Below are 25,951 nucleotides of genomic sequence, written 5' to 3'. Positions count from 1 at the left end.
AAATTACATGCCATTTGTTCTGCAAAGATCTGGAACACCATCAATAGGCAAATGCAGCCCCTAACGCCAGACCTCTGTAGATCCTTGATTTCTTGAATTTTTTAATTAATTCCCCTTTGACGTTTTACAAGTAACCTGTGAAAAAGGTCTACAAATGTCTTCTTTTCCGAAGAAGTTAGATGTGGTTAGATTATTCCTTGGGAAGAGGACTAGATTTGCCTCTTCCGAGTCAAAAAGTAACAATTCTGCCATTGCTCACCAAAGTAAACCTGACCTTCCTAAGAGCTGACTTTTCCCTTTCTTCTGCACAAGTGCACAAAAGTATTGGCTCTCTTCTAATGTGGAAGTACACAAAGAAATTTGTTTAAACTGGTGACCAGGGAATTTTCATAAAGGTACCCTGTAGCACCTGCACATAAAAATATATAGATAATTATTTTTGTAAAACTTATAAAAATAGACTGCTAGGAATTAAATAGAATAAAACATAAAATAAGCATGAAATGTACATTTAGGATATATATATATATATATATATATATATATATATATATATATATACACAATCTTAATTTTAAAAAAATTTAATTCCTAAATATATTGGATATATATTTTTAATATGCTACATTACTTATTAGAGATATTCTTTTCAAAATAATATACTGCAATGCATTCTAATAGGTATTTTATAAATCCTTTAATAAAATCAAATTGCAATACATTTTGAGGATTCTACTTTTTCTTTTGAAGTGTTCATGAATACTAGAAGTAACATAAAATTTAATATTTTCTCTCTCTATGATTCAGAATTTGGAATTACTAGGTAATTGGTATCCTAAATATTACTTACAGAGCAGTTTAAAGCATTAAAGAGACTCTTACCTAACTTGAACAATTTGGATTATTCTAAATTGATTATCCAATGAGCATTTGTAAAGATTCTTGCTCCAAGGCTCTTTTTGTCTTCTCCTAGGAGTAGAGCCATCAATCTAAGATAAGCCATAAAGCCAAATGGCTAACTGTAACAGACAGATTTCTTCCTGTTTTCATACTCAAAACTCTGAGTTGAGCTGCAACCCAAACAGCATTTTTTCTCAATATTTATTTACAGCATGTGTGCTAATCCATATCTGCTTTCAGATGCCATCCACAATTCTTTTTAGCCATAACATTTTAGTGTTCTTGCAGCAAAGCTTACTTTTCAGAAACATCCTTCACATTTTTAATGAATGATTCTTCCTAGTAGTGTTTTTAAACACCTCTTAATATGAAAGCTGGCAACCCTATTAAAAATATACATTCATATGCATGAAAAAGAACACTGCCCTTGGCCATCTAAAACATATGCACATTTTCTTCATGGTTTCTGTGACTGCTATGCAGAAGCCTCCTTACCGTTCTCCTTGTAGCCCATTCCCAGAATAACCTCAGGGGCTCTATAATAACGGGTAACCACATAAGGAGTCATCATGAAACTTGTGCCTGCCGTTCTGGCGAGTCCAAAGTCGAGGATTTTCAATGTACAATCAGACTTGACTACAATGTTACTTGGTTTTAAATCCTGACAATAGGAAAAAGAGAAGAAATTAAAAGCCAGAAGCAAACGGAACATATGATCTCTATCTACTCAATCAATATGGCAGTCTTGCAGTAGTATTGATAGGGCCCCCCTTGCCTACAGACCACAATATAAAGCAAATGATTAGCTTTTTATATATATTTTTAAGTATCTTCAAAAACTTATTAAACCCAGAAGAGAAGTGTACTATCAATTTTACAGTTTAGGCTCATCTTGGGAAGAGCTCTTAGAATAAATAACATATCATTTATTGTCATCTGTTAGATTTTTCCTTATGGCAACATAAACCTTTCAGCTTATTTTTCATTTCTTGGCCTGACAGAAGAGTGAATCAAGGCAGCTGTCTTTATACTGCCAGCAACAAACTGTGGAAATGAATGGTCTTATTTCAGCTGCACATATGACCTCTGCCAATCAAGGGCCTAGAAAACATGAGGCTTCTCAGAAGCCAACTCTCAATGAGCCGAAACAAAATGCTAAATGAAATCAACTGAAGTATAGCTACAATTTTCTTCTGTACGTTAGTGGACTTTGTGCTAATTCTATAGTCAAAGAAATGAGGAAGTACATTATATTCAACCTACCCCCCGCTACATAAAGAAAACAATCTACAGTTGCTCTCTCTCTTCTCCAAAGGCACTTTAATTATAATTCTGGAGTATGTATTCTTACCCTGTGAATAATTCCAGCAGAGTGGAGGTGTTTGATGCCACACAACATTTGGTATAGCAGGTAAGACATTCGCTCATGGTCTAATTCCATCTGAATCACCTGACACAAGTTGGCATCCATCAGTTCCATTACTAAGTAACTGGGAAGTAAATCCACAAGGTTAGTCCCAAATCACAAGATCCATGAAGTCAATCAAATAGGTCAGAATCCTCTCCCAAATCTGTAAGTCTTCCAAACTTCTCAGCTCTACCTTTGATTGAATTGAGAACATGAAAACTTTCCAAGTATTCCATCTATGTTAGTCATGGTAACTCTACCACGAGGTCACCAGCAGAAGCAGCATTTATTAGTGTGTGGTTCCTACCCATATATTTTCTACCTTCATCTTGTCCTCACGTTTCTCTGAATTCACTGAACTGTTTCTTGAGTATTATGATTAGAACTTTAAAAAAAAAAAGTCAGGGGTCATCTGGGTGGCTTAGTTGGTTAAGTATCCAAATCTTGATTTCAGCTCAGGTCATGATCTCATGGTTTGTGAGATCGAGCCCCGCATTGGGCTCTGCACTGGGCAGGGAGCCGGCGTAGGATTCTCCCTCTCCCTCTTCCTCTGTCCCTCCCCTGTTCATGCATGCATGTGCACAAATGCTCTCACTCCCTCAAAAAAAAAAAAAATAAATAACATCTCCTATTAAATGCAATGTATCTGTGCCAAACAAGACAATGTGTTAACATTTACTTCCTCTCCTCTGCTAGATAGGTTATTTTTGCACAAAATCAAAGGCACCACAAAAAATAGAAATAAAGATTTAAAAATTATTTTTATCATATCCCTTTTCTTGATATTTCTCAAAGTGAATAGACTCATTCCAGAAAGTTCACAGAATCAATCAATAATAAAAAATACATAATAAATAATAAATCTTCTCTGATTGAACCAAGAACATAGAACAACAAAGCACAAGTGCCAAAAGGCCAAAAAGAAGCAGAAGTATCTTTCCAGGAAGGAACACCAGAAACAGAACCTTCTGTTCTATCACTGGATCCCTTTCATTTGCTGTCAGCTCTTATTTCCCTTTAATCTCTACAAGAGATTTCATCCACTGATGTATGTCAATTTCCCTTGAGTTATATAAGTGCTATGCTCATCCTTCCTTCATGAGTTTTGTTACTTACACATCCTGGAACTCCTCCAGTGTTTTCTGGGGTGTGAAGACATTTAATAAACTAATAATCTGGAAAAGAAATAGTAGAAGGGACAGAGGAAAGAGAGAAAGAAAAAGGGAAAGATTGAATTATTTAAAAAGCAGACTGAAACAAGTATTTAATCCAACTCAAAGTCACACACTAGCGCTATGGTAGCAATAGAAAAGTTGGGAAAAAACTTCTAGAACTGTTTCACAGAACATAGAAAAATGTACTCAGAAAGGTCATACATATGATATCTGCCTTTGGGTTAAATACAATTAAAATGCTCAAATTCTTAGGCAGAAGGAAGAATCAGAGAAAATATATAATTGTGTAAATGCTTTAGAGTGTGATTCTCCTTGGTAGAATATAGAGTTGTAATTTAATCAAGCAAAAATGGAAGGAAGCCATGTAAGAAAAAGATGGGCAGCAGCAAAACACCCAACAAGATGTAGCAAGGTCATGGTTTTCCTCCAAATGAACAAGACGGTGCTCTAATTTAAGATTTTTTGTGTGTTACTACTTTAGTTTCTTTTGCTTCTATTTCACACACAAATACTATTTAAACTAATGCTATACTGATATGTTTGGGGATATGTATAATATCCTGGATGATATCAATAATGAATTTAGTGGAAAATGTATTTTAAAAGTTACTGCAATTCTGTCTCTTAAATTTTTTGTTGCCTGCTTTGGTTATTTTATATATTAGGTAGCAAAGAAGTTTACCTTCTAGCATAAGTAAATATTCTCTACTAATGTCAGTGGGACATAAAAATAAAAAATAGGGATAACGATCTTCTCACAGGATAGATGCAACCATTTCACAAAACTGGATAAGTACAAGATTAAGATTTAAACATCTTTAAACTACAAATTAATAAATTTTGGTAAATTTTGTAAGTGGTAGAGAAACATATGAAATAATGAAAACAAAACAAAATGATTATAAACATCTGAGAAATGTGATCAAGTCCACAGAATGCTTTGGGTCACATGTAGTTTTCATTTGTTGAGGAATTATTGACAAAAAATTCACAGTACAATGCATATTTTCATACACACACACACACAAATGTATATATTACATATTAAGAAAACTATGATCATCTCTTCTAAAGGAACCTTAGGTTCTTCAGGTTATGGAATATGCATATAGAAATAAAATTATTTCAAAATATCTTTGAAACTTGTGATGAAAGTGTCTTATTCTGTATGCTGATAGTGTGTGCTGAAACAATGTGTGATATATCTGTCATTGTATGTACATCAAACATATACAGTGGGTTTGTTTTTCTAGTATTTTATCAGTCTTGCAAAGTAATTCATCTTGATATTTGGTCAAACAAAAACATCAGAGATTGTGCACAGGGCACACACACACACAACACACACGAACAACCCTTAAATATGGAAAAATGCTAACCCATATCACCTGGTAAATAATCTAGGTATTTGAAAATTAATTTAGAAAATAGCATTACAATTTTGAGTAAATCAAGATTATTTTAAAAGGTTAATTCCCCACTATGAATTCTTATTTTCACTGGGGCACCTGAGTCACTCAGTCAGTTAAACATCTGACTGTTGGTTTCAGCTCAGGTCATGACCTTGCAGTTCATGAAATGGAGCTCTGTGTTGGGCTCTGTGCTGACAGTGCAGAGCCTATTGGGATTCTCTCTCTCTCCTCTCTCAGCTCCTCCCCCACTGGTGCTCGCTCTCTCTCCTTTTTTCTCCCAAAATAAATATATGAAAACTTTTTTGAAAAATTCTTATTTTCCCTTTTACTATGCCCTTGCTTCATCACCTTCATTTTCTTTGATTTCTCTCTGTTCTTTCTTTGCTCCCTTGTAAATTCTAATTCTTAACAATAACCAATTAAAAATTGTCCCTTTAGAAACATATCATCACAGGTATTTTCATTTTAGTTCAACAGTTTCACGCAGGAATCTCATTCAGTTCCTTTATTCCGACATATTAAAATGCAGATACGAATTAATGTTTGTTATGGCTCCACAATCACATTAGCCATCATTTCCTAGAATTAGGTATTCATTCTCTAAATGGATTCTCTTCTCTATTATTAAAGATTTAGTTGGGATTCTTCACTGTTTTACTTTACTTTCCACAGCATTTACAGAGTTCTGCATTCTGGCTGTTTTTACTTAAGATTATAAGCACTCGTGTGGAGGGGCGCCTGGGTGGCTCAGTCGGTTAAGTGTCCAACTCTTGGTTTCGGCTCAGGTCATGATCTCATGGTTCATGAGTTTGAGCCCCATGTTAGGCTCCGCACTGTCAGTGCAAAGCCTGCTTGGGATTCTCTGTCTTCCTCTTTCTGCCCCTTCCCTGCTCATGTCCTCTCTCACTCTCTATAAAATAAACATTTAAAAAAAAAGTACTAATGTGGAATTTACATTTGGTCATAAGTGAACTTCCTTTCATAAGTGAACAAGTTCCAGATATTTATTTCCATAGACATATACACATGCACATGGAAATACACACATAAAAGGGGGATAGCAGGTAGAAAACCATTTACAGATAATCCTTTCAATTGGGAACTTCTTTTTAGGTATCATAAACATGAACTTCTACATTTCAGTCAAGAACAGGGAGGATGATTCCCTCAAATGCACCAAGTAAGTGGAAATTTCTCCACAATGTGTTTATTGCATTATAGGAGCTGAAAGGAAGATGAGGGAAATATAAGTATATGAAAACACTATCAAAATCCCCCATACCGCTGCTTCATTGATTATATCTATCCATTTTCCATTGCCCATGGTATTTCTCATCCTCTCTGCTATGATAAAAATAGATTGCATTGGCCATGTTGTTAGTCTTGTTCCTGCCTTCATTTAACATACTGAAAGAACAAATTGGTTTAGTAGAATGACTTTTCTTATGAATCATCCTTTCCATCATTTATAGTTACCTTCTAAAAGTCTTGTGTTTCTTGCATGGCAAAATTAGAGACGGGTACGTACTTCATAAATTTGCCTTTTTAGTGAGATCTTTCCTGCTCAATCTATTTTAAAAAGTAAGTCCACCCACCAGCACTGACCAGAATAATTTTCCTTTTGCTTTGTTTTACTTACTAGTGCTTATCACCATCTGACATTCTATACATTTACCTATTTTTTAGACCATCTTTTTCTCTCATCAGTACAACATGAGCTCCACATGGTCAGGGATTAGTTTCTGTTATCTCTACTGATGTAATCTTAGCATCTAGGTTTATACATGGGGCACATTTTATTTAACAAACATGTCAAATGACTGAACTACAAGTCATTGGAGTAGAATAATAGAAGAAAAGAGAAACACTGTCATCAGAGAAACAATCCACATATTTGTATTTCAAACATCTTGCAACTAAACTCTTATACATTTGCTTCTTCTTAGTGCCAGTGATAGATGGTTGGCCTTATGACAAATCCACTTGTTTATAAAACTGCACTGATAATTTCATATATTCTGTGTGATTTTCATACTTAAGAAAAACTATGCAGACTTATAGCTATTTTTATAGTTTTATTATAATTTGCAATTATTTTCATTATATATTTATATGTAATAAATTATATGCACTGTACTTATTTATTTATATATTTATTTATATAATAAATTATTAATAATAGTCATTATTAAAATAATGAATTATCTCCCCTGTATCCTTACTAAAAGTAATGGGAGCATAGAAAGAATTCTAGAGGCCTTTATCTGCAAATGAAGAAGCTTATATACTCTGAAGTGAAGAATGTGATATAATGGTATACACCCTACTGAGTTCCCATGAGAAATGCTCTTGATAATCCTGTTCTGAAGTGCTTTGCAGATACGTTCCTGTGCATTTGCCCAACTCTACAAAAAAACAAGATGCTGAAGCACAGTGGGTACAGTAAACATTTGAAGGCCACTGACAGACTATAGTCAAAAAAAAAAAAAGAGATAAAAATCTTCACCTGTTAATAATAAAGAAATATAGTATATTGTTCTATAGGATATTTTAGGGTTTTGTATTTGTTTGTTTTTTATTGTTTTCGGAAAAGTATGGAGCTCTCTGGTTAATTTGGAGCAAGATACCCAAATATGGTTAATTTCATAGCAGGAAAATATCTATCAAATTCATCCTCTCACACCATATGGTTTTTAGATGGTTTTTAAGCAGAAAGTTATCATGAGGACAATGAAATAAAATGTAGCATATGGACTGGATAAACAATTTTAACAGGCAGACATTACAAAGTAAAGAAAGCCTTTCCTGCTCAAGTTGGCACACAGATTTTCTTTCTCCGATCTCACAATCTCCCACTGCCAGAGGTTTAAAAATAACAACTCACGTTTTTATGGTTCACACACTTCATGAGGACTAGCTCCCGGTAAGCTCTCTTGGCATGTGTTTGGTTCTGAAAGGGTCTGCTGAGCTTCTTAATGGCCACATTTCTGTCAAGAACGGCATCATACGCAGCACTGCAGAAACCCAAGAGCAATCCAGAATTAGGAACAAAGAAGCCCATAAAATTCCTGTCTACGGATATGGGTAAAGGATACGGATAAAGAAAATACTATCCTGGAATCCCACTCAGATATCTTCTCTTCAGGTCACATGCCAATCAGGCTGTAAATAGAGACCTAGGAGTGGGGTGCTTGGGTGGCTCAGTTGGTTGAGTGTCCGACTTCAGATCAGGTCATGATCTTGAGGTTCAGGAGTTTGAGCCCACCGTCGGGCTCTGTGCCGACAGCCCAGAGCCTGCTTTGATTTTGTGTCTCCCTCTCTTTCTGTCCCTTCTCCGCTCACGCTCTCTCTCTCCCTCAGAAATATAAATAAACATAAAAAATTTTTTTAATAAAAAAAGTAAAGATCTAGAAGTGACTAGTATCAAACCATTCTACTTACTAAGAAAAGAAAAAAAGGACAGAATCTTGCCCACTCCCCCCAGAAAGAAACCCAGCATAAAATTGCCTCCTTCATTGGGAGACAAAACAAAAGTGCTCCACTCTCCCACCAGCCATGTGAATGTGGCAAGTCATTTCATCTCTCTTGGCTTGAATTTCTCATCTAATAACATGTGATATTTAGGTTTTCTCTAGCTATAAAACTCCACTGTTATTTGGTTATTTTAAGAGAACATTATTCTTTCCAGTTCTTTAAGGTATGACATTCATTGCCATGAATGCACAGGTTGGTTGGTGCTCAAGTGTACCCATTAACAATAACAAAGCTGAAAATAAGGAATCCAGTATGAGGGTTTTTAGAGCATAAATAACTGCATTTCAATATGAAGACAGAAATGGATGCTACTAGCATTTGAAGCTTTCAAACTATTTGAGAATGAAAATCTACTATGCTTTGAAGGCAATCAATTTTTAGTGCTTTTTCTCTCATAGTAAAGAATATATGGGTCTGGAGATCAAATAAGGAAGTGAATATCTTCTTGGTATTTACCTAATGACTCACTCACAAAGTGGTTTTTTGTTTGTTTGTTCATTTTTGTTTTACCCCCATCCCTGCAGCTTCAGATTGTGCTGGATTTTGTCTTAGTTGCCAGAAAGGAATGCAGCAATCAGTGTCCCCTACCATTGATCTGTTGAATTGGAAGTGGTATTAACCATTCAGTATTCATGCCACTAAACTAAAAGATAAAGAAAGGGGGTGGAGTGCCTGGGTGTCTCAGCTGGTTAAGCATCTGACCTTCGCTCAGGTCATGATTTCACAGTTTGTGGGTTCAAGTCCTGCATTGGGCTCTCTGCCGTCAGCACAGAGGCCACTTCAGATCCTCTGTCCCCCTCTCTCTCTCTGACCCTCCCAAAAAAAGATAAAGAAAGGGGTTAGTATTGTAAGATAATGATAGATTATCTTAGAAGTCATCTGGTCCCTGACTCCATTTAATTATTCCATTTAATACTATTCTTCTCCAAAATGTCTCCATCAAAAGTTTGACCAGTCTCAGGGCACCTGGGTGGTTAAGTTGATTAAGCATCCGACTTCAGCTCAGGTCATGATCTCACAGTGCATGGGTTCATGCCCCGCATCAGGCTCTGTGCTGACAGCTCAGAGCCTGGGTCCTGCTTCGGATTCTGTGTCTCCCCTCTCTCTCTCTGCCCCTCCCCTGCTCACACTCTGTCTCTCTCACTCTCTCAAAAATAAACATTAAAAAGATTTTTTTTTAAGTTTGAGCAATCTCTGCTTGAGCATCTCCAGAAACATGGACCCCTTTAATATCAAGGCAGCTTTGAGAGTTGGAAATGTCACCATTCTAATAAGCATAGTTTTATCTCTGTGGTTCATATTGAGCACTCTCAGCTCTGAATGCTGGGGTAACTCTCAAAATAAAATACAATATTCTCTTTTCTATTATGGTAGGTCCATAATATTTGAAATCCATTAAAGGACTGGGCATGATCTTTAACCTATAGCTATAAGTTTTTCTTATTTTTCCCCTAAGTTTTTTCTTTCTCAAGTTAACTATCACCAGTGTCCTACCACCATTTGTCAGAATGTCATTTCAGGTTCTATCACCATCTGGCCAGTTTCCTCTGAATATACTCCAGTGTGTTGATATCTGAAAATGTGGATCCTGAACTAAATAAACATTGCTAATCCAGGCATGGAGTGTCAGTGAAGATTACGGTAGGGCTATCAATTCCTTCATTCATTTACTAGCTCATTCATTCTGTTGACACAGTTAATATAACTAAGTCTCCCTTGGCTTCTTTGATAACTATGTCACACACTATTGACTCACAGTGAGCATGTTAATTAAAAATGTTGTCTTTTTAAAAACCTGTGCTGCTTTCAACTCTTCATGTTAGCACTGATACTTCTGTTCTTGTGTTTGTTCTCATTAGCCTACCGAGAGCAGCACAGGTAAAGGAAAGAGTCAAATGGGCCTACATCTTCTAAGCAGTACACAAGAACAAAAGTGAATTCAGAGGAAGAAAACTTGTTTTCTGAAGTTAAGAAATTGTATCAGCAGGAAACTGATCAAAACAATCACCTTAAAGAGAAAGAATACATTTTAGTCCAAAACAACTTAGCTGGAGTCATTAAATTATCTTAAAAAAGAACAGCAATCAGTCATGCATTCCTAGAAAGAAAAATCAGGAGGCAAATTCTGGCATTGTCTGGTCAAATAGGAAAGTATCTTTCCAGGTAGTTCCAGGCATCCAATCAGCCAGGCAGACGTTTACAACTGTATTGATTGTCAGAGACTATGGACAGTTAGCATTCAGATCAGCATCACTTTATACTGATTCTATCTTCTTGCGGTCAACATTCTGCTCATCATGCTCTCCTTTGGATCTTTGCATACAGAATATTGCCTATATTTGGTCAGCTTGACTGGCCAATGCAGTTTTACTATTGCATTTCTCATAGTTTAGTACATCGGCCTCTGGTTTTTTATATAAGCCTTTAGTGAAGGCTGGGCAGTGTGAGTCTGAGTCCCTGAGATACTGACCAGATCCTGCAGGACAGTGGGCCAGCCTCCAACTTCACGGGGAATGGCTGAGAAAATGCCATCCTCTGGGGCTCTTGGCAGGTTCTGGCCAGTTTCTGCTGGAAATGTGGTTTTCTCCCTCCCTGTGGTACCTCTTCCTTGAAGTTATTTTAGGTATGAATCTCAGCACTGTTGCTTACTGGATGTGGAGCTATGGGCAAGCCACTTACACTTTCCAGCATTAGTTTCCTCACATTTGAAATGGAGATAACAACCTGACAAGATAATTATAATGAGTAAATGAGATAATAATGCAGCTATAGTGCCTCACCTAGAGTAAGCACTAAATAAATAATGACTATTACCATTTTTAAAATCGTTCTTGTTGGAGTCATTGTGTAAGTCAGGGCAGGATAAAATATTAATTCCTATGGCATGTGCTACAACCTGACATGTATCTACTAATCATCAGTTTTTAATCTTTCTACTAATTACACATCCATTCACCTATACCACTATCTTGGCCACATTTCATAAGTTTGTCTGGTGATATAAAAGTTAAGGGCAAAAGCCTTCTTAAAATCTAGATACATTATAGCCATGTAGTTCTATTACTTTCCATTTTAATAGGTTATTCAGTATGATTTGCTTTGAACGAATCCTTTATTCCCAGGGATTGCTACATCCTTTCTTAATAGCTCACAGGGTGTCTTTTGTAACCAATACTAAGACTAATGTCAAGCTCAGCAGATGTCTCATAATCTCTTTCTTTCCATTAAAGAAATTGGAGTGCTTGCTTGTTTACAGTTATATTGAATACTGTGCTTTGGGCTCACTGAATTTCCATTCGCCACCTTGCATCAGGTCTTCTTGTACAGAAGGGACTTGGAAGTTAAATGTACAATTCCCAGATACTCTCCAGTTAGTGGTCTGGACTCCAGTAAGGTCCTGCCACACAGATACAGCTAGGAGAGATTTGTGAGGCGAAAGGGAGGGTGGTCATCCTCTAACATTTCTGGGTTGGCAAGCAAGGCCTCATGGAGATATGAAATTTTCTTCTGTAACAGTGACTCATTCCCCAGATTTCTGGGTGAGAGAAGGGGTTGAAGCAAAGGCAACAGTGGCCTCCAGGTTGCAGGCCCCTGTCACCAGCATCATGGGGTAGTGACAACAGCAGTATTAAGTACACATTTTCAGCTCTCTGATTCCTAAATCTCAGTTACAACCATGTATTCTGGAAGCTCAGTGGTTCTAGGACACTCTCAGAGGTAAGAGCTCCCCTTGTGATTCAGCTCTCCGGTGTCTGGGAGTCATTCCAAGAAACCCAGACTAGAGCTCAGTTCTCCAGGCCTTCCAATGATTTTGCAAGCACCCAATTTACCGTATTAAATCTTTGCCTACTTTAAATGTTTCTGTCTCCTGCCATGAAGCCCAGATGACACTCAAGTCTTTCCCATCTTCTATAATTCCTCAGTGATTACTGGCAGCAGTTTAGCAAATACATCTGCAAAATTGGCATCACTGGTGCTGTATAATCACAACTTAATGTCTGAAAGTTTTCCATTACTGTTTAGTCAGCTTTTTTTTTTTTAAAGAGTCTTGGTCTATAGCACCTTACTTTTTCTCTTTCAGTATTTTCTTTCTTTTATCTTCATGCAGATAAGAGATAAATCTTTGTGAAGATTTTCCAGCAACTTCCAGCAACTTTCCAACAATTTTGCTAAAAACTTACCAGAATTTCTTGACACACAGTACTAACTCACCTCCACTTAAACCAGATTTGTTTATAAAAGAAAGACGTAGCCTTTTGTTATTATACTCCTGTCATTTAATCCAGTTTTATGATGATGCTATAAAGTTAAGTTTACTTCCTTGAATGCATTTATATAACCATACACACAGAGACATACACACGTGCACACACACCTCTCTGTAGGCAACCGTTATTCTCTATGTATTTATCAAGGCTTTTTTTTCTTCTGGAAACCTCTTGCACATACATTCTTTTTCCTAAATAATAACCATTGATTCAATAATCTTTCTTATTCCCTTTCCCTTTCACATTTAAAATGTTCTTGATCATATAAATGTTTATGGGTGAGGGGTGCCTGGGTGGCTTGGTTGGTTAAGTGTCCGACTTCGGCTCAGGTCATGGTCTCACGGCCCATGAGTTCGAGCCCCGCGTTGGGCTCTGTGCTGATTGCTCAGAGCCTGCAGCCTGTTTCAGATTCTGTGTCTCCCTCTCTCTCTGCCCCTCCGCTGTTCATTCTCTGTCTCTCTCTGTCAAAAATAAATAAACGTTGAAAAAAAATTTTTTTAAAAATAAATAAATGTTTATGGGTGAAAAAACATCTCTAGGCCTTATGAGAATATTATGTCTTAAAAACAACAACAACAGCAACAACAACAACACAGCTTTAAAAACCTTATCATTGCCGCATCTTAAACATCTTAAGCGATAGCCCAGCTGCCCAAATTCCATCCTGGGAGAAACTGTCCCCTTCATCACTCTTTTCTCACTTTCCCACATTCTCATCTGACCCTTCCAAAGGCCTGGACTTTAGTTGAAAGCTACTAAAAACTTTCTTCCCAGTGCCCCCAAATATCCCACTTTGGTACCCCAAATTCCAGTCCATAGAGATGCTATTGAGACACTGATTCCACCCTGGAGAACCACGTTGGGGAAGCTGCCAAACCCTGCCTCAGGCTTTCACAATCATTCCTCCTCCTCCCAGGAAAGCTCTTCTCACATCCTCACTTACCCAATTCCATCTTGTGATTCAGGTTTCAGCCCAAATATTATCTCCTCAGTACAAGCCTTCCCTAATCATCCCATCAAGAGTCAACGGTTGATTTTTTTGATTACCTGATTTTGTCATTTGAATTGCTTGGCTGTAGCAGTTTCCTTATATTTTGTCAGGGAAGCTTTTGATTGCAAGCAATAGAATTTTAACTAACAGTGACTTAAATAATGAAAATGTTAATGATATTACATAATGGAAAATCCAGAATTAGGCATATGCAGCTTTCAGGGATAAATTACAACTCTTTTAGGCCCTAGACACTTTTGACTTTTGATTTTCTGCAAATTGGTTCTCAGCACATCAGGTGGGGGTGGGGGCAAGCCAAGGATAGAACTTCATTAGTGCATCAAAGGGAAGGATAGGTGCTGTGCTGCATTGCTAAGATTCCCCTTTTATTATCCTAGCTGCTGGGAGTGTTGCTCGCGGATGGTCCCTCAGCTCTTAACCCCCTTTGGGTAGAATTTCAGCCAAAAATATCTGCTTCACCAAAGTCTATGCTTTCTTCATGGGCAGCCTTCACTCAATAACTGATGAACCTGGGATTATAAAAGCCTGGCCACCTCATCCCAATTCAGGACAGCTGGTAAGGCTCACTCCCTCTTCAGAACTCCCAGTAGGGTCAGCTGAGGTTTCCACTGAGAATCCATTGCAGCAAGTGGGGGCCAACAAGGGGCTCAGAAGCCCCTGCCTCAAAGACAGCATCAAAAGTAGCCACTAGTCTGAACACTATAAACTGAAACAGTGCTTTGCAGCCCTTCGGTGAACTAGTGACAAGGGACATTTCACAAAGACCGACTACCTTGATGAAGAATATGGGACCAACTAAACAAACTCACCACCACCAAAAATTAGATGAACCTAAAGAAGATGGCTGTCCTAGATGGCTGCCTGATTTCCATTTCTTGGAAATTAAGATGGGATGATGGCATTGGAGAAGAAACTGAAGGCCCCCAGAGAAGAACTGCTTCATCTCAGAGAGATGGGGTTATAAGGCACAGGCAGGCACTGCCTCTCTTTTTCTCATTTTATCTTTCTGATAAGTTTTCTCATGCCCACCCTGATGCCCTTCATGACCATTGAGTGAATGAACCACCTATATATGTTCAAACCCATGTTTGAACCTACAAAATCCACAAAGCTGCCAGCCTGCCATTTAATAGGGTAAGCTGGAAACTTGCAAATTTAGAGTTTGGCTTGATATGAAATATGTGATGGTCCAGAGGCTGGTCAACCTGCTATAAAGCATAGGGAGAGCACATAGAGAGTCGTCAGAATATCCTTGGTATGCTGACTTTGCCATTTGTGTAGCATAAAGCTATAATTATTTACGTACTTAGTATTTAGTAAACCTTAACTTTTCAATAAACACTTTTGACAAAAATAAAAAAAATGAGACCACATATTTAATTAAAATACTATATACTGAATTAGACTTCTTGTGTTTTCTCAGGTACAACCAAATGAAAACCAGAAAATAATCCTCCTAAAGGAACATCAGTATCTATTTCAAAGTCAGTAACTACTTCAAGAAGACTGTGCCCAAACACAGTGATTTAACACATGCACCTGCAAAAGATGCTTTTACAGATTACTCTTGAAACTAGACTTTTCACTTAGGTCAAATGGTTCCTTTTCTAAATTAATCCTTTCATTTTCAGTTCCAAGGTGTTTGGTTTGGTTTGATTTGTGGGACGGGGGAGGGGGGGGTGGTATGTACAAAAAGTTAAGCAAAGCTGTTAATGTGTTCTATTAGCAAAAAAATAATTTTGTAAGCATTTAAACTTTTATATCATGTTACCAAATGCTTCAAATATAAAATAAGTATCTTTAATAATAGTTTGATTTTCTATCCAATGACTCAAAGCTTGGAAATTCAAAATGAAACCCCTGACAATAGGATGAAAACTTATAATTTTAGTTAAAAATGACATTGAAGACCTATCAGTTATTTTTTTCAATAACACAAATACAAATTATTTTGGAGAATATTGTCATACTAAAAACAAATGACCAGATTAAAAAAATCTATGGAGTAGAAATGGATTTGAATTGGTTGTGATACAAATGTAATTAATATTGGGTCCAAATAATTTGCAATATTCTACAAATCAAAATATAACTTACATATACCTTACACTTATATGTCAATTACATATTAATAAAAAACAGAATATATAGGCACCAAAATTTGTAAATATTTTCATACATACTTGGTGAGAATCACTTTATTACAAAATTTTGGAGACAAAACTGATATTGAATAAAAAAAATCAAGTTGTTGCAGCAAGTCAATCAGCATTTTCTTGGAAGCCTTCATCATTCTGGTTGATGAACAACTATGTAAATAAGTCTTAAATTTTGGATGCTTTTTTTTTTTTTTTGCCCTCAAATCATTTGGAAATCTTTAATCGTGGTATTTAGTAAATGGGACATCCCAATATTTCAGCTTTTGAAATACTTAGGGGATAGCAGAATAGCTTTAAACAAAAATTGCAAATAAAAGCACACTGAAATGCACTGGAAGGAAATGAAACAAGAAGGGAACTAAGAAATCAAATCCAGAAAATGAGTTCTCAAAGAGAGGACAACATTTAATTTTGAAAATCCACAAATATGATTTAGAATATCTTAGTTTGTAAAAAAAAAAATAATAATAATCTTTTGATAGAGTTCATAATTTTAGGAAGCATTCATATGATACATAGGATTTGAAGGTGTTCCTAATTTGGGGATATTCTGATTATAAGTGCCTATAATTTTTCAGCATCTAAATGTGACAAACCATTAAAAAGACCATAAGTAGGGGCAACCTATTTGACAAGTTCCATCTTACACAATTATTTATTAGCAAAGGAACTCTAAACGAAAGGGGGAAACAGAACTTTTGTGAAAAAACTTGTGCTGAAACACTCCTATATTACAATACAAAAATAAAATAGAATTGATAATATTTTCAACTTAGTAGAATTTGTTCTTACCAGGTACCTAAGATCTTCTGGGAGTATTTTACAGATAAAAATATTGTGATCTATATTGAAGGTGCCAAGATTTCAAATTTAGTAACCACAACATACAATTTTGAAGATTTCCAGAAATTTAACAAAAGGTTAAAAATAATACAATCACATTAAGAAAAATGTCTTCTTCAGAAAATATCAACGAACTGTACAATAGACAGGGCTAGGAAGTTTTGGTTGATTAAAATACATCAGTGTATATCCAAAATAATTATTCTTCTCATGTTATATTTTTGATATGTAGGTAATCAATATAAATCAATTGTTAAATCTTACTTGTATTTTTAGTTTATTTCTTAAGAATTAGTTAATTTAAAACAAATTTTAAGGGCACTATTTTTACATCCATCAATGTATTTGAATGTGTCCTTTCACTATCAAAATTTTCCCAACTTAGACATAAATGATAAGGTCCCTGTCGCTCATGACCACTGGGGTCCTGGTTGAAGAGGCTTTTGCATGTCACTCCCTACAAGATGCAAGAGGCAGACGCAAGGAACTGCTCTTCCAGAATTACTGCTACATTCCCATTTTTAGTCATTTCCTGGCAATAAAATTTGAAGTATGGTTTATATCTGGTAGTTTTATTATAACAAGGTTTGCCTTAAAAATCTGCATAGTAACCTAGGTTAAGTTTCAAAACTTGATTGATGTCAGACTTAGCCAAGGAGTGGAAGCTAATTGAATGCATCATCTTTTTTTGTGCAAGCAACTCAAACTCTGGAACAGTTGACTCTCAAATTGGCCTGTGATAAGAATGTGCTATGTTTAAAATTAACAAACTAGAGACAGTAAGATGTTCCTTTGGCTCAGAAGTTGGGACTATCGATTGCCACCTGAAAAATTGATCAGACCCGTTAGGGGACTCACAGGAATCATAAATGGTTCCTGCACATAGGACATATGATAGAAATAAACATTGCCCAACCTATGGGCCCACTCTCTCTTCTTCCAAGCCTACCCCAGCACAGTATTTCTGGTTATAATCATGACTGCTCTCCACTAGCCTGACAACTGGAGTAGCGCTGCTCACTATGAATGGCTCCCAACACCTACCAACACATCCATGTAGAATTTATATTGGCTATTGTTTATGCCCCTGGACTTCTTTATACATTTATCTTTTCTTTATTCACTTCTCCTACTCTGATATTTGGGCTGATATTTATGAAACGGAGTTCTAGCTCTACAGCAGTTTGTTTGTAGCATCATTATAGGAGACTTAATACATATCGCCTTTTATTGCATCATTTTCTATCCTCAGAGTTGTGCTCCTTAATGGCCAAAATCCTGAAGGATTTAGCTCTGTATTCTCTATATGCTTTATGTATGAAATTATATTTGCTACTGTTAAATGTTTATTTCCAAAGCTTTAAATATGTTAATAAAAGGACATTATATATGCTAAAGGACAAAATTTTAAATAAACTAAGTACCATATTTTTTAAGTGGCTCTGTTACACAGGATGCCAAAATATTATCTCCAGCTATGATGTCTTTATGAAGGCTCCTGATTCACACATATAACTGTTTACTGAACACCTCTAATTGGATGTCTCAGAAATATCTGAAAATTAGTACGTCCAAAACTGAACAAGCTTTTCTCTCTTAACCTTAAATTGTCCCCCTCCAATCTTTCCCTTAAACACCCATTTGTTCAAATGTACAAGTCATCTGAATTTTTCTCTTCTCATCTCCTCCCCATATCCAGTTCATGAATAAGTCTTTGTATTTACCTCCAATGTAGATTTTCAAACTGATCCACTTAACTCAAACTCCATTTCCATTACCATGTGTCACATTGTACTACAGAGACTGCCTCTTAAGTGATCTCCTTGCACTGATTCTTGCTTCTCTAAACCTATACCTGACCATTCTCACAGAGTCTTAATATATTTAAATTGGGCTATCCCTGCCCACATTATTTTATGCCTGAGAATCCTGCTTATTTTTAGCACTTATCAAGAAAATATTTTGAGTAGCACAGCCTTAATAAAATAATAGAATCTCATACGTTGTTATGAAAATTATGTTAGCTTAACAACAGCAAACCTGTCCCACTGCTTGATTTCAAGCATGAGGGCAGGAGCGCATGAATCTTGGTCACCATTTTCTCCCAGTTTTATTGAGATATAATTGACATATAACATGATATTAGTTTAAAATGAACAATACAATTATTTGATAAATATATATATTGCAAAATGATTACCACAATCTTAGTTAACACCCATCATCTCATATAGTTACAACTTTTTTTTCTTGTGATGAGAGCTTTTAAGATCTTTTCTCTTAAGAACATTCAAATACACAATACAGTATTGTTGACCAAAGTCACCATGCTGTGCGTTGCGTCCTCAAAATTTATGTATCTTAGAACTGGAAATCTATATCTTTTAACCACCTTTACCCACCCCCCTCCTCACCCCATCTCTGGCAAACCCCAATATGTTTCTATATCCACGTTTCTTCTCTTTAGATTTCATATATAAGTGTGATCATATATTATTTATCTTTCTCTGTCTGACTTGTTTCACTTAGTATAATGTCCTCAAGGTCTACCCATGTTGTCACAAATGGCAGAACTTTTTTATTGTTGAATAATATTCCATTGTGTATATATATCCACATTTTATTTATTCATTCATCTGGAAACAGACACTTAGGTTATTTCTATGTCTTGGTGATTGTAAATAATGCTGTAATAAGAGTGTTTTTCACCTTTGCACTAAGAGTATGGTATGGTGTCTTGCATATATTTAACACTAAATAAGTATTTGTTAAACAAGTAAACTGACGATTGAAGTACTCCCAGTGGTAGAGCAGAGTGAATTTATAGGTCTCAAATTTCTACAAACATGAGTTGAATAGCTATTAAATATTTCTGAAGTCATATACATCATCTTTAAAATTCATGTAAAATCTATATTTTAATCCCATATATATCCATGCTTATTTTAATGTAAAATTTCATTTCCCCATCAACACATCAGTCTTCGCATGAAATTTCAGTTTCAGGATGACCTGCCATGTTTATCGTGGAGCTCTGAGTATTCCTGACTATTGTACCCACACCCCTCCCTGGCTACCCCCACCCTGAAGCACAAAAACCCCGGTGTGAAAAATGGGAGATTAACAAATAAGCTGTTGTCTTTTTACCAAAATTTATTGCACTTTGTATAAACAATATTTTTACTGTACCTTTTCCTACCAGTAAATGTTTTTGGAAAATCAAATACTTTGCCAGATTTGCTTCAGCAGAGATCAACTAGAATCATGCTCACATTGATAGCTATTGAAATGAAATCTAGGGAAACCCCAAATGGAAAGACTTGAGGTAATTATTGACTCTGGGTCACAAAAACAAACAAACAAGCAAACAAACAAACAGAAAGAAAACCCACTATGCAAAGTCCATTTTGATTTTATTGTAGTGTAATTCAAGTAATCCTAGAATTTGGGATTGGGTTTCTTCCAGTAAGAAGTTTTATTATTTATGTAGCAAAAGATGTCATTAACTTAGGCTGGAAAAACTTTGGGCATCTAAATTTTATGTATGCAATAATATTGTAAGATAGGTACTTACTATCCCCAGTGTTCAGGTGACAAAACTAAAGCTTAATAATAACAACCAACATTCATTAGTTCTAAGAACCTTATCTCCCACTCATTTGCTTCTAACACTCTACATATGTGAACTCTTTTGAGCCTCAGTAACACATATAAGCGTTATTATATTATTATAGCTATATTTACTATTCTTTTTTTATTTTATTTTATTTTTTTATTTTTTATTTTTTTGTTTCTTTTTTTTTTTAATATATGAAATTTATTGTCAAATTGGTTTCCATACAACACCCAGTGCTCATCCCAAAAGGTGCCCTCCTCAATACCCATCACCCACCCTCTCCTCCCTCCCACCCCCCATCTACCCTCAGTTTGTTCTCAGTTTTTAAGAGTCTCTTATGCTTTGGCTCTCTCCCACTCTAACCTCTTTTTTTTTTTTTTTCTTCCCCTCCCCCATGGGTTCCTGTTAAGTTTCTCAGGATCCACACAAGAGTGAAACCATATGGTATCTGTCTTTCTCTGTATGGCTTATTTCACTTAGCATCATACTCTCCAGTTCCATCCACGTTGCTACAAAAGGCCATATTTCATTTTTTCTCATTGCCACGTAGTATTCTATTCTTGCAACATTTCCACTATTTTGAAATTATTTCAAAATAAAAGGTTAAACATTTTTATTATAAATACATAGAAAAACACACATTTGAAAAATTAAAATGTAACGGATATTATATGACTGTGACACTGTGAGATCTCTTAATTTTCCTTCAGTTTTTCTGCAAATTATTAGAATTTTCTGTATTTTCTTTCTTATCTCTATTATCAATAAAAATTACACATATTTGTAAAATATTTCCTTAAGATTACAGACTTTCTAATTTATCGTTCATTCATTCATACATTTGATCAACAAATAGTTAAATACTATTTATTTTGATAACTGAGAGAGTTGATAATAGAGAAGTCACTTCATCATAACTACAATTGGCATTTATTTTCTGGGCAGATATTAACATTGCTTTGCTGTATTTTTATAGAAATTTGGTGAACTAGTAGAGCTAAGAAAACTGAGGTACAGAATGGTTAAATGATTTGCTCACAAAAAAAAAATAGCACATGAGAGATTTGGGGGCACAGCTCCCTCCTATTGAAGCTTTACCCTTTGTGTTTATAAAAGAAAAAAAATTTAGCTTCCGAGAAATACTAAAAACTAAAAGCATAGGAAAATCACAAAACTGTTTTTTATAAAACCAGTTTCTATGATAAACATGTGGTAAAACCAGATAAATGGCCAGTAAATTCTGTCAGTATTAGTTGTTCTTTGTTTTAAACAAACATGAAGATTGTTCAGACAAGTTTTGGTCTACACAGCATTCTTCTCATATAGCCTATATCCCTGAGAATTTGACACACTGATAGGAAATAAGCAATTTGAGACTACGCAATGGGATTCCTTTGCCCAGCTATCAAAAAGTACCACACCAATCAAATACGAGTATTGATTCATGCCCACTTCTTGTACTCTCCACCTTCTTCCTGTTGGTTGGTGTCATTAACAACCTGTTACTGACCCCAAATGGATTTCCTGACCAGCTGGTTTTAACAGCCCTCCCACCACATCCTGCTTTTGTGCTTTTATGTGTGCACAGTTAGGGACAGGAGGCCCCCAACATTCATAAGAACCAAAATGGAAAAGATAGTTATTTATGTACTGTTTTGTGATGCAGCCCAAGTTTAGGGAAAGGTCAGAATGTACAAGACTCATTTAAAAATAAAAATTCTCTTGTCACAAAGGTTCTTCCTGTGTCATTGGTAAAAATGAAAGCATTGTATTTGTATGTTTACATGTGCTTGTATGTATACATATGCACGTGCACGTGCACATATGTATTTTTATTAATCATCTTATTCTGGGACACCAGAATTATTATGTGAGATCATTTGAACACTTAAATTCTGTGTCCTGGGATTGTAAAAATAATACTTCTCTTTGTCTTTTCACTAGGCACTATAGGGAAATGGAATTCTACTGTGTGTTTCTTTTTAATTTGAATACTCATTTTTGAAACTGAAGTTCATTTAAAACTGTTGTGTGGTTTACTTGCTCAATAAAAATTTACTGATATTTTACCATGTCTCTATTTTTACTTACTGGATATTTTTATTTGGGTAAGTTAAAAGACAACACAGAAGACGGTTGAATTTAAATGTTAATAAATCATGTCACATTTTACAAAATTAAGCAAAAACTTGCTAATATTTATTGTGATAGACAAAAAAAAGTTACAAGTTAAGCATCTTGTACAGTACTCAAAGAACTGTAACATATTGGGGAATACTAAATAGGGGAATAAAATACAAACTAAATATATTAGGTCAAAAAAAAAGATAGGAAATACTAGAAGCTAATGGATTTAATTTTAAGGAAATATGGAGGATGGCAAAGAGGATAATTGCTGGAGGTGATAAAATGGAGAGGTATCTAATTGCAAGCGTGGGTTACTTTATATAGGATTAAATACTGTGCGTAGCATCAGCAGGGAAAGTCAGTTAACTGAGTCCAGATGCCAGTATATAGGTAGCTATGGTGGTAGGGGCACCTTGTGAAAGTTCATTTTGTTGGCTTTTAGTTTTTCAGTGAAATAGGAAGCAAGATCATCAGCTCAGTGACAGGATGGGGTGGGGAAAATATTTAGAGTTTTAAGGAAAGAGTGAAGGGATAAGATTGTCATCTAAAATAGTAGAAACATAAATGGACTAGAGATCCTGGAACAGTAACAAAACCCACTCAATCTTGCTAGTCTTGAAATTAGGTATGAATAGTCAACACAACTGAGTGTGTTTCTCCAACCATATTCATCTATCTTAGGGTTGAGGAGTTAGATTGAACCAGCATTTGAATTTTGCCAGAAAGGAAGAGAGAAAAGAGTTGATAGTTTATACAGGGGATACAGTGTAATATGAGGCACAACATCTAAACTGCATGAAGAGGAAAATGAGTCCATGAGTGTGATCAGGAACAGAGAAACAATGGCAGATTGCTAATTGTAGGTTTTTGTGGGATTAAAGAATTATTGAAAATATGGCACTAATATCAAATCAAATGCATTGCTCCTTCTAGAAACAAAAATTTTAGGTGAGATAGTTTAGCTTCATTTTAATAATTGAAAACACAAACAACCAAGATCTGGTTGTTTTGATTATCTACTGAACAGCCATACAAGAAGTTTGAGTCAAGAAGAAATGGAGAAAATAATAAACATAAAGAATTATCACTGCAGGATGTGGTGTTAAATTTGAGGATTTAAAAAACCAAACTGCATGTCAAGGCTAATATATCAGTTTTAAAAGGCACAGGTAGGGAAATACTTACTTACCTAGGATTTTATCTTGGCATCTGTACTAGCTGCTGTATTTTTAAAATGGGAACTATAACTTTTCCCCAGTCTACATCATAAATTATACCTTTATTGCAGTTTCAAGGTAGAAAATGAGGAGGGAAAAAAAAAGAGGCTTCACGAGTTTATGGTCGAATTACTGGCAGCATGTTGTGCCAAAAATGCAATTAGTCAGTTGTTTCAGCATAAATCCTATCTATAGGTCAGTAACAAATATAAAATGTTAATGTTAAAAAGTGTTCTACTTGCCACTAAATATTTTTAAATCCTGTTATTTATGAGACAATGCAAATCCCATTTTACATGAATGCTGACATAGACTCTCAAAATACCACATTTAAATTATGAAATAAGACTTTGAAATACTAACTTGGAAAACACAGCCAACAATATTTGATAAGAGCAATGAAATGAATTGAAATGTACCAGATAAGAAGGGATTATCAAATATGAACTCAATGGAATACCAACCTAAACCCAACTCCAATGTTCACCTCACTTTTGTTCTACCTCTAGTGAGAAGATAAGATAGTACTCTAATCCATACATGTCTCACATAATGAGGTAATAAGCAATTTATATAATCTTTCATACTCAAGATAAAATTTAAAGATAATTCTTCCATAATTTTCTTGCTGATGCATATTAAGTTAAAATATTGAATAGTATAACAGTTATTCTTGTAAACGTTTTATATTGCCCTTTGTTGAAAACTCAAATAGAATGTATTTTCTTGTATTGTAAAATGCATCTAACCAAATACATTTATCTTGTTGAAGATTCACAGCTAATATGAATTTTGAAACTACATAGATAGACTATAATATGAATTTTGAAACTATATAGATAGATGGTAGTGATCATAAATGTATTTTCAGCAACATGGATGGAACTGGAGGGTATTATGCTAAGTGAAATAAGTCAGTCAGAGAAAGACAGATATCAAATGTTTTCACTCATATGTGGATCTTGAGAAGACCATGGGGGAAGGGAAGGGGAAAAAACGAGTTACAGAGAGGGAGGAAGGCAAAACGTAAGAGACTCTTAAATACAGAGAACAAACTGAGGGCTGAAGGGGGAGTAGGGGAGTGGGAGAGAGGGGAAAATGGGTGATGGACATTCAGGAGGGCACTTGTTGGGATGAGCACTGGGTGTTGTGTGTAAGCAATGAACCACGGGAATCTACCCCCAAAACCAAGAGCACACTTTACACACTGTATGTTAGCCAATTTGACAATAAATTATATTTTTAAAAAGTGCATTTTCAAGACTATGAAGCCAAACTGATTAATTGTGTCATATAGTTCAACAAAAATTTGCCCCTACTATCTCTGATCTTAGGCTCAACTCCAATTATATAAAGTTCAAGAAAGCAAATCTTATGCTGTTCACATTTAGATTTTCTAGGGTTAAGACCACAGTCTCCTTACACTCCTGCTTTCCTTTCACCAACTTCCCCTTTAATCAGGTAGAACAGGAGTTGTTACAAACACTTTTGGGATATGACTAAGGGAAAATTAACTTAGGAATACATTTATTGTGGTTCAGTGGGTTATTATATATTTTGCAATCATTTATGTATTTAAATCATTGCAACTTTTCCAGGCATAGGTATGATTTTCAAGAATATTGCTACCACTGGGCCCAGTCACCTGGTGCCCAATCTTGTGCCAGAGAGTGGAGGGCCAGTAGTTATACCACTGTGTGAATATTGCCTGATGCTGGAAACATGTAACTATGCAGGTAGCGGTAGAGAAACAAGGTTTGAAATAACTGAAGCCAGAAGGTAGTCTGGGAACAGTGTTTTCTACTATTATGGTCCATACTTAAAAGAATTAGAAAGAGTTTTTCCCAAATTTGACAACAATTTTAAGTATGTATATGGCAATATCAGTAATGAATTGTGAGGACGAAAAATACTTTCTAAACTATCAATAATAAAAGATAAGTTTCAATCAACCGGAATAGGAGACTAACTTTTCTATTTTCTCTACTGGTAACAATATCATAAAACCATTGTCATATGAAGACATGTCCAAAGAGTATGCAGCCAAAAATATAGTAAAAGGAGTATTATATTAGGTAATTAATAAACATATTATTTTTCTGGATTTTATGATTCTGCGGTATTTGTCAGCTTTTTTTCAATTTGAGACTTGCTGTAATTTTTTTCAAAGAATTGACTTATTTATTTGTTTTTTATTAAGACTTTTCTTTTTTAGGGCAGTTTTAGGTTTGCAGCAAAATTAAGGGGAAGGTACCAAGATGTCCCTTGTCCTCCCTGCCC

At 35.5% G+C, this 25,951-nt stretch overlaps 1 protein-coding gene across 7 annotated transcripts in view; it reads right to left on the bottom strand.

Moving 5' to 3' along the window:
* MAPK10 (mitogen-activated protein kinase 10) overlaps positions 1–25,951 on the bottom strand; it is a 316,114-nt gene that overhangs the window by 82,374 nt on the left and 207,789 nt on the right. For all 7 annotated transcript variants that reach the window (XM_025922450.2, XM_025922449.2, XM_086704660.1 and 4 more), the window contains 4 exons: positions 7,780–7,909; positions 3,425–3,483; positions 2,252–2,390; positions 1,396–1,561 (listed from right to left, as the gene is read on the bottom strand). In XM_025922450.2, the coding sequence (XP_025778235.1) occupies positions 1,396–1,561; positions 2,252–2,390; positions 3,425–3,483; positions 7,780–7,909 (494 nt within the window). The remainder of the gene's footprint in view (positions 1–1,395; positions 1,562–2,251; positions 2,391–3,424; positions 3,484–7,779; positions 7,910–25,951) is intronic.

This window comes from Puma concolor, chromosome B1 (genome assembly GCF_028749965.1).
Source record: "Puma concolor isolate L17-30 chromosome B1, mPumCon1.1.hap2, whole genome shotgun sequence".
In the NCBI taxonomy this organism is placed as follows: domain Eukaryota; kingdom Metazoa; phylum Chordata; class Mammalia; order Carnivora; family Felidae; genus Puma; species Puma concolor.
The sequence above is the reverse complement of the archived record's forward strand: the minus strand, read 5'-3'. Positions and strand labels throughout refer to the sequence as shown.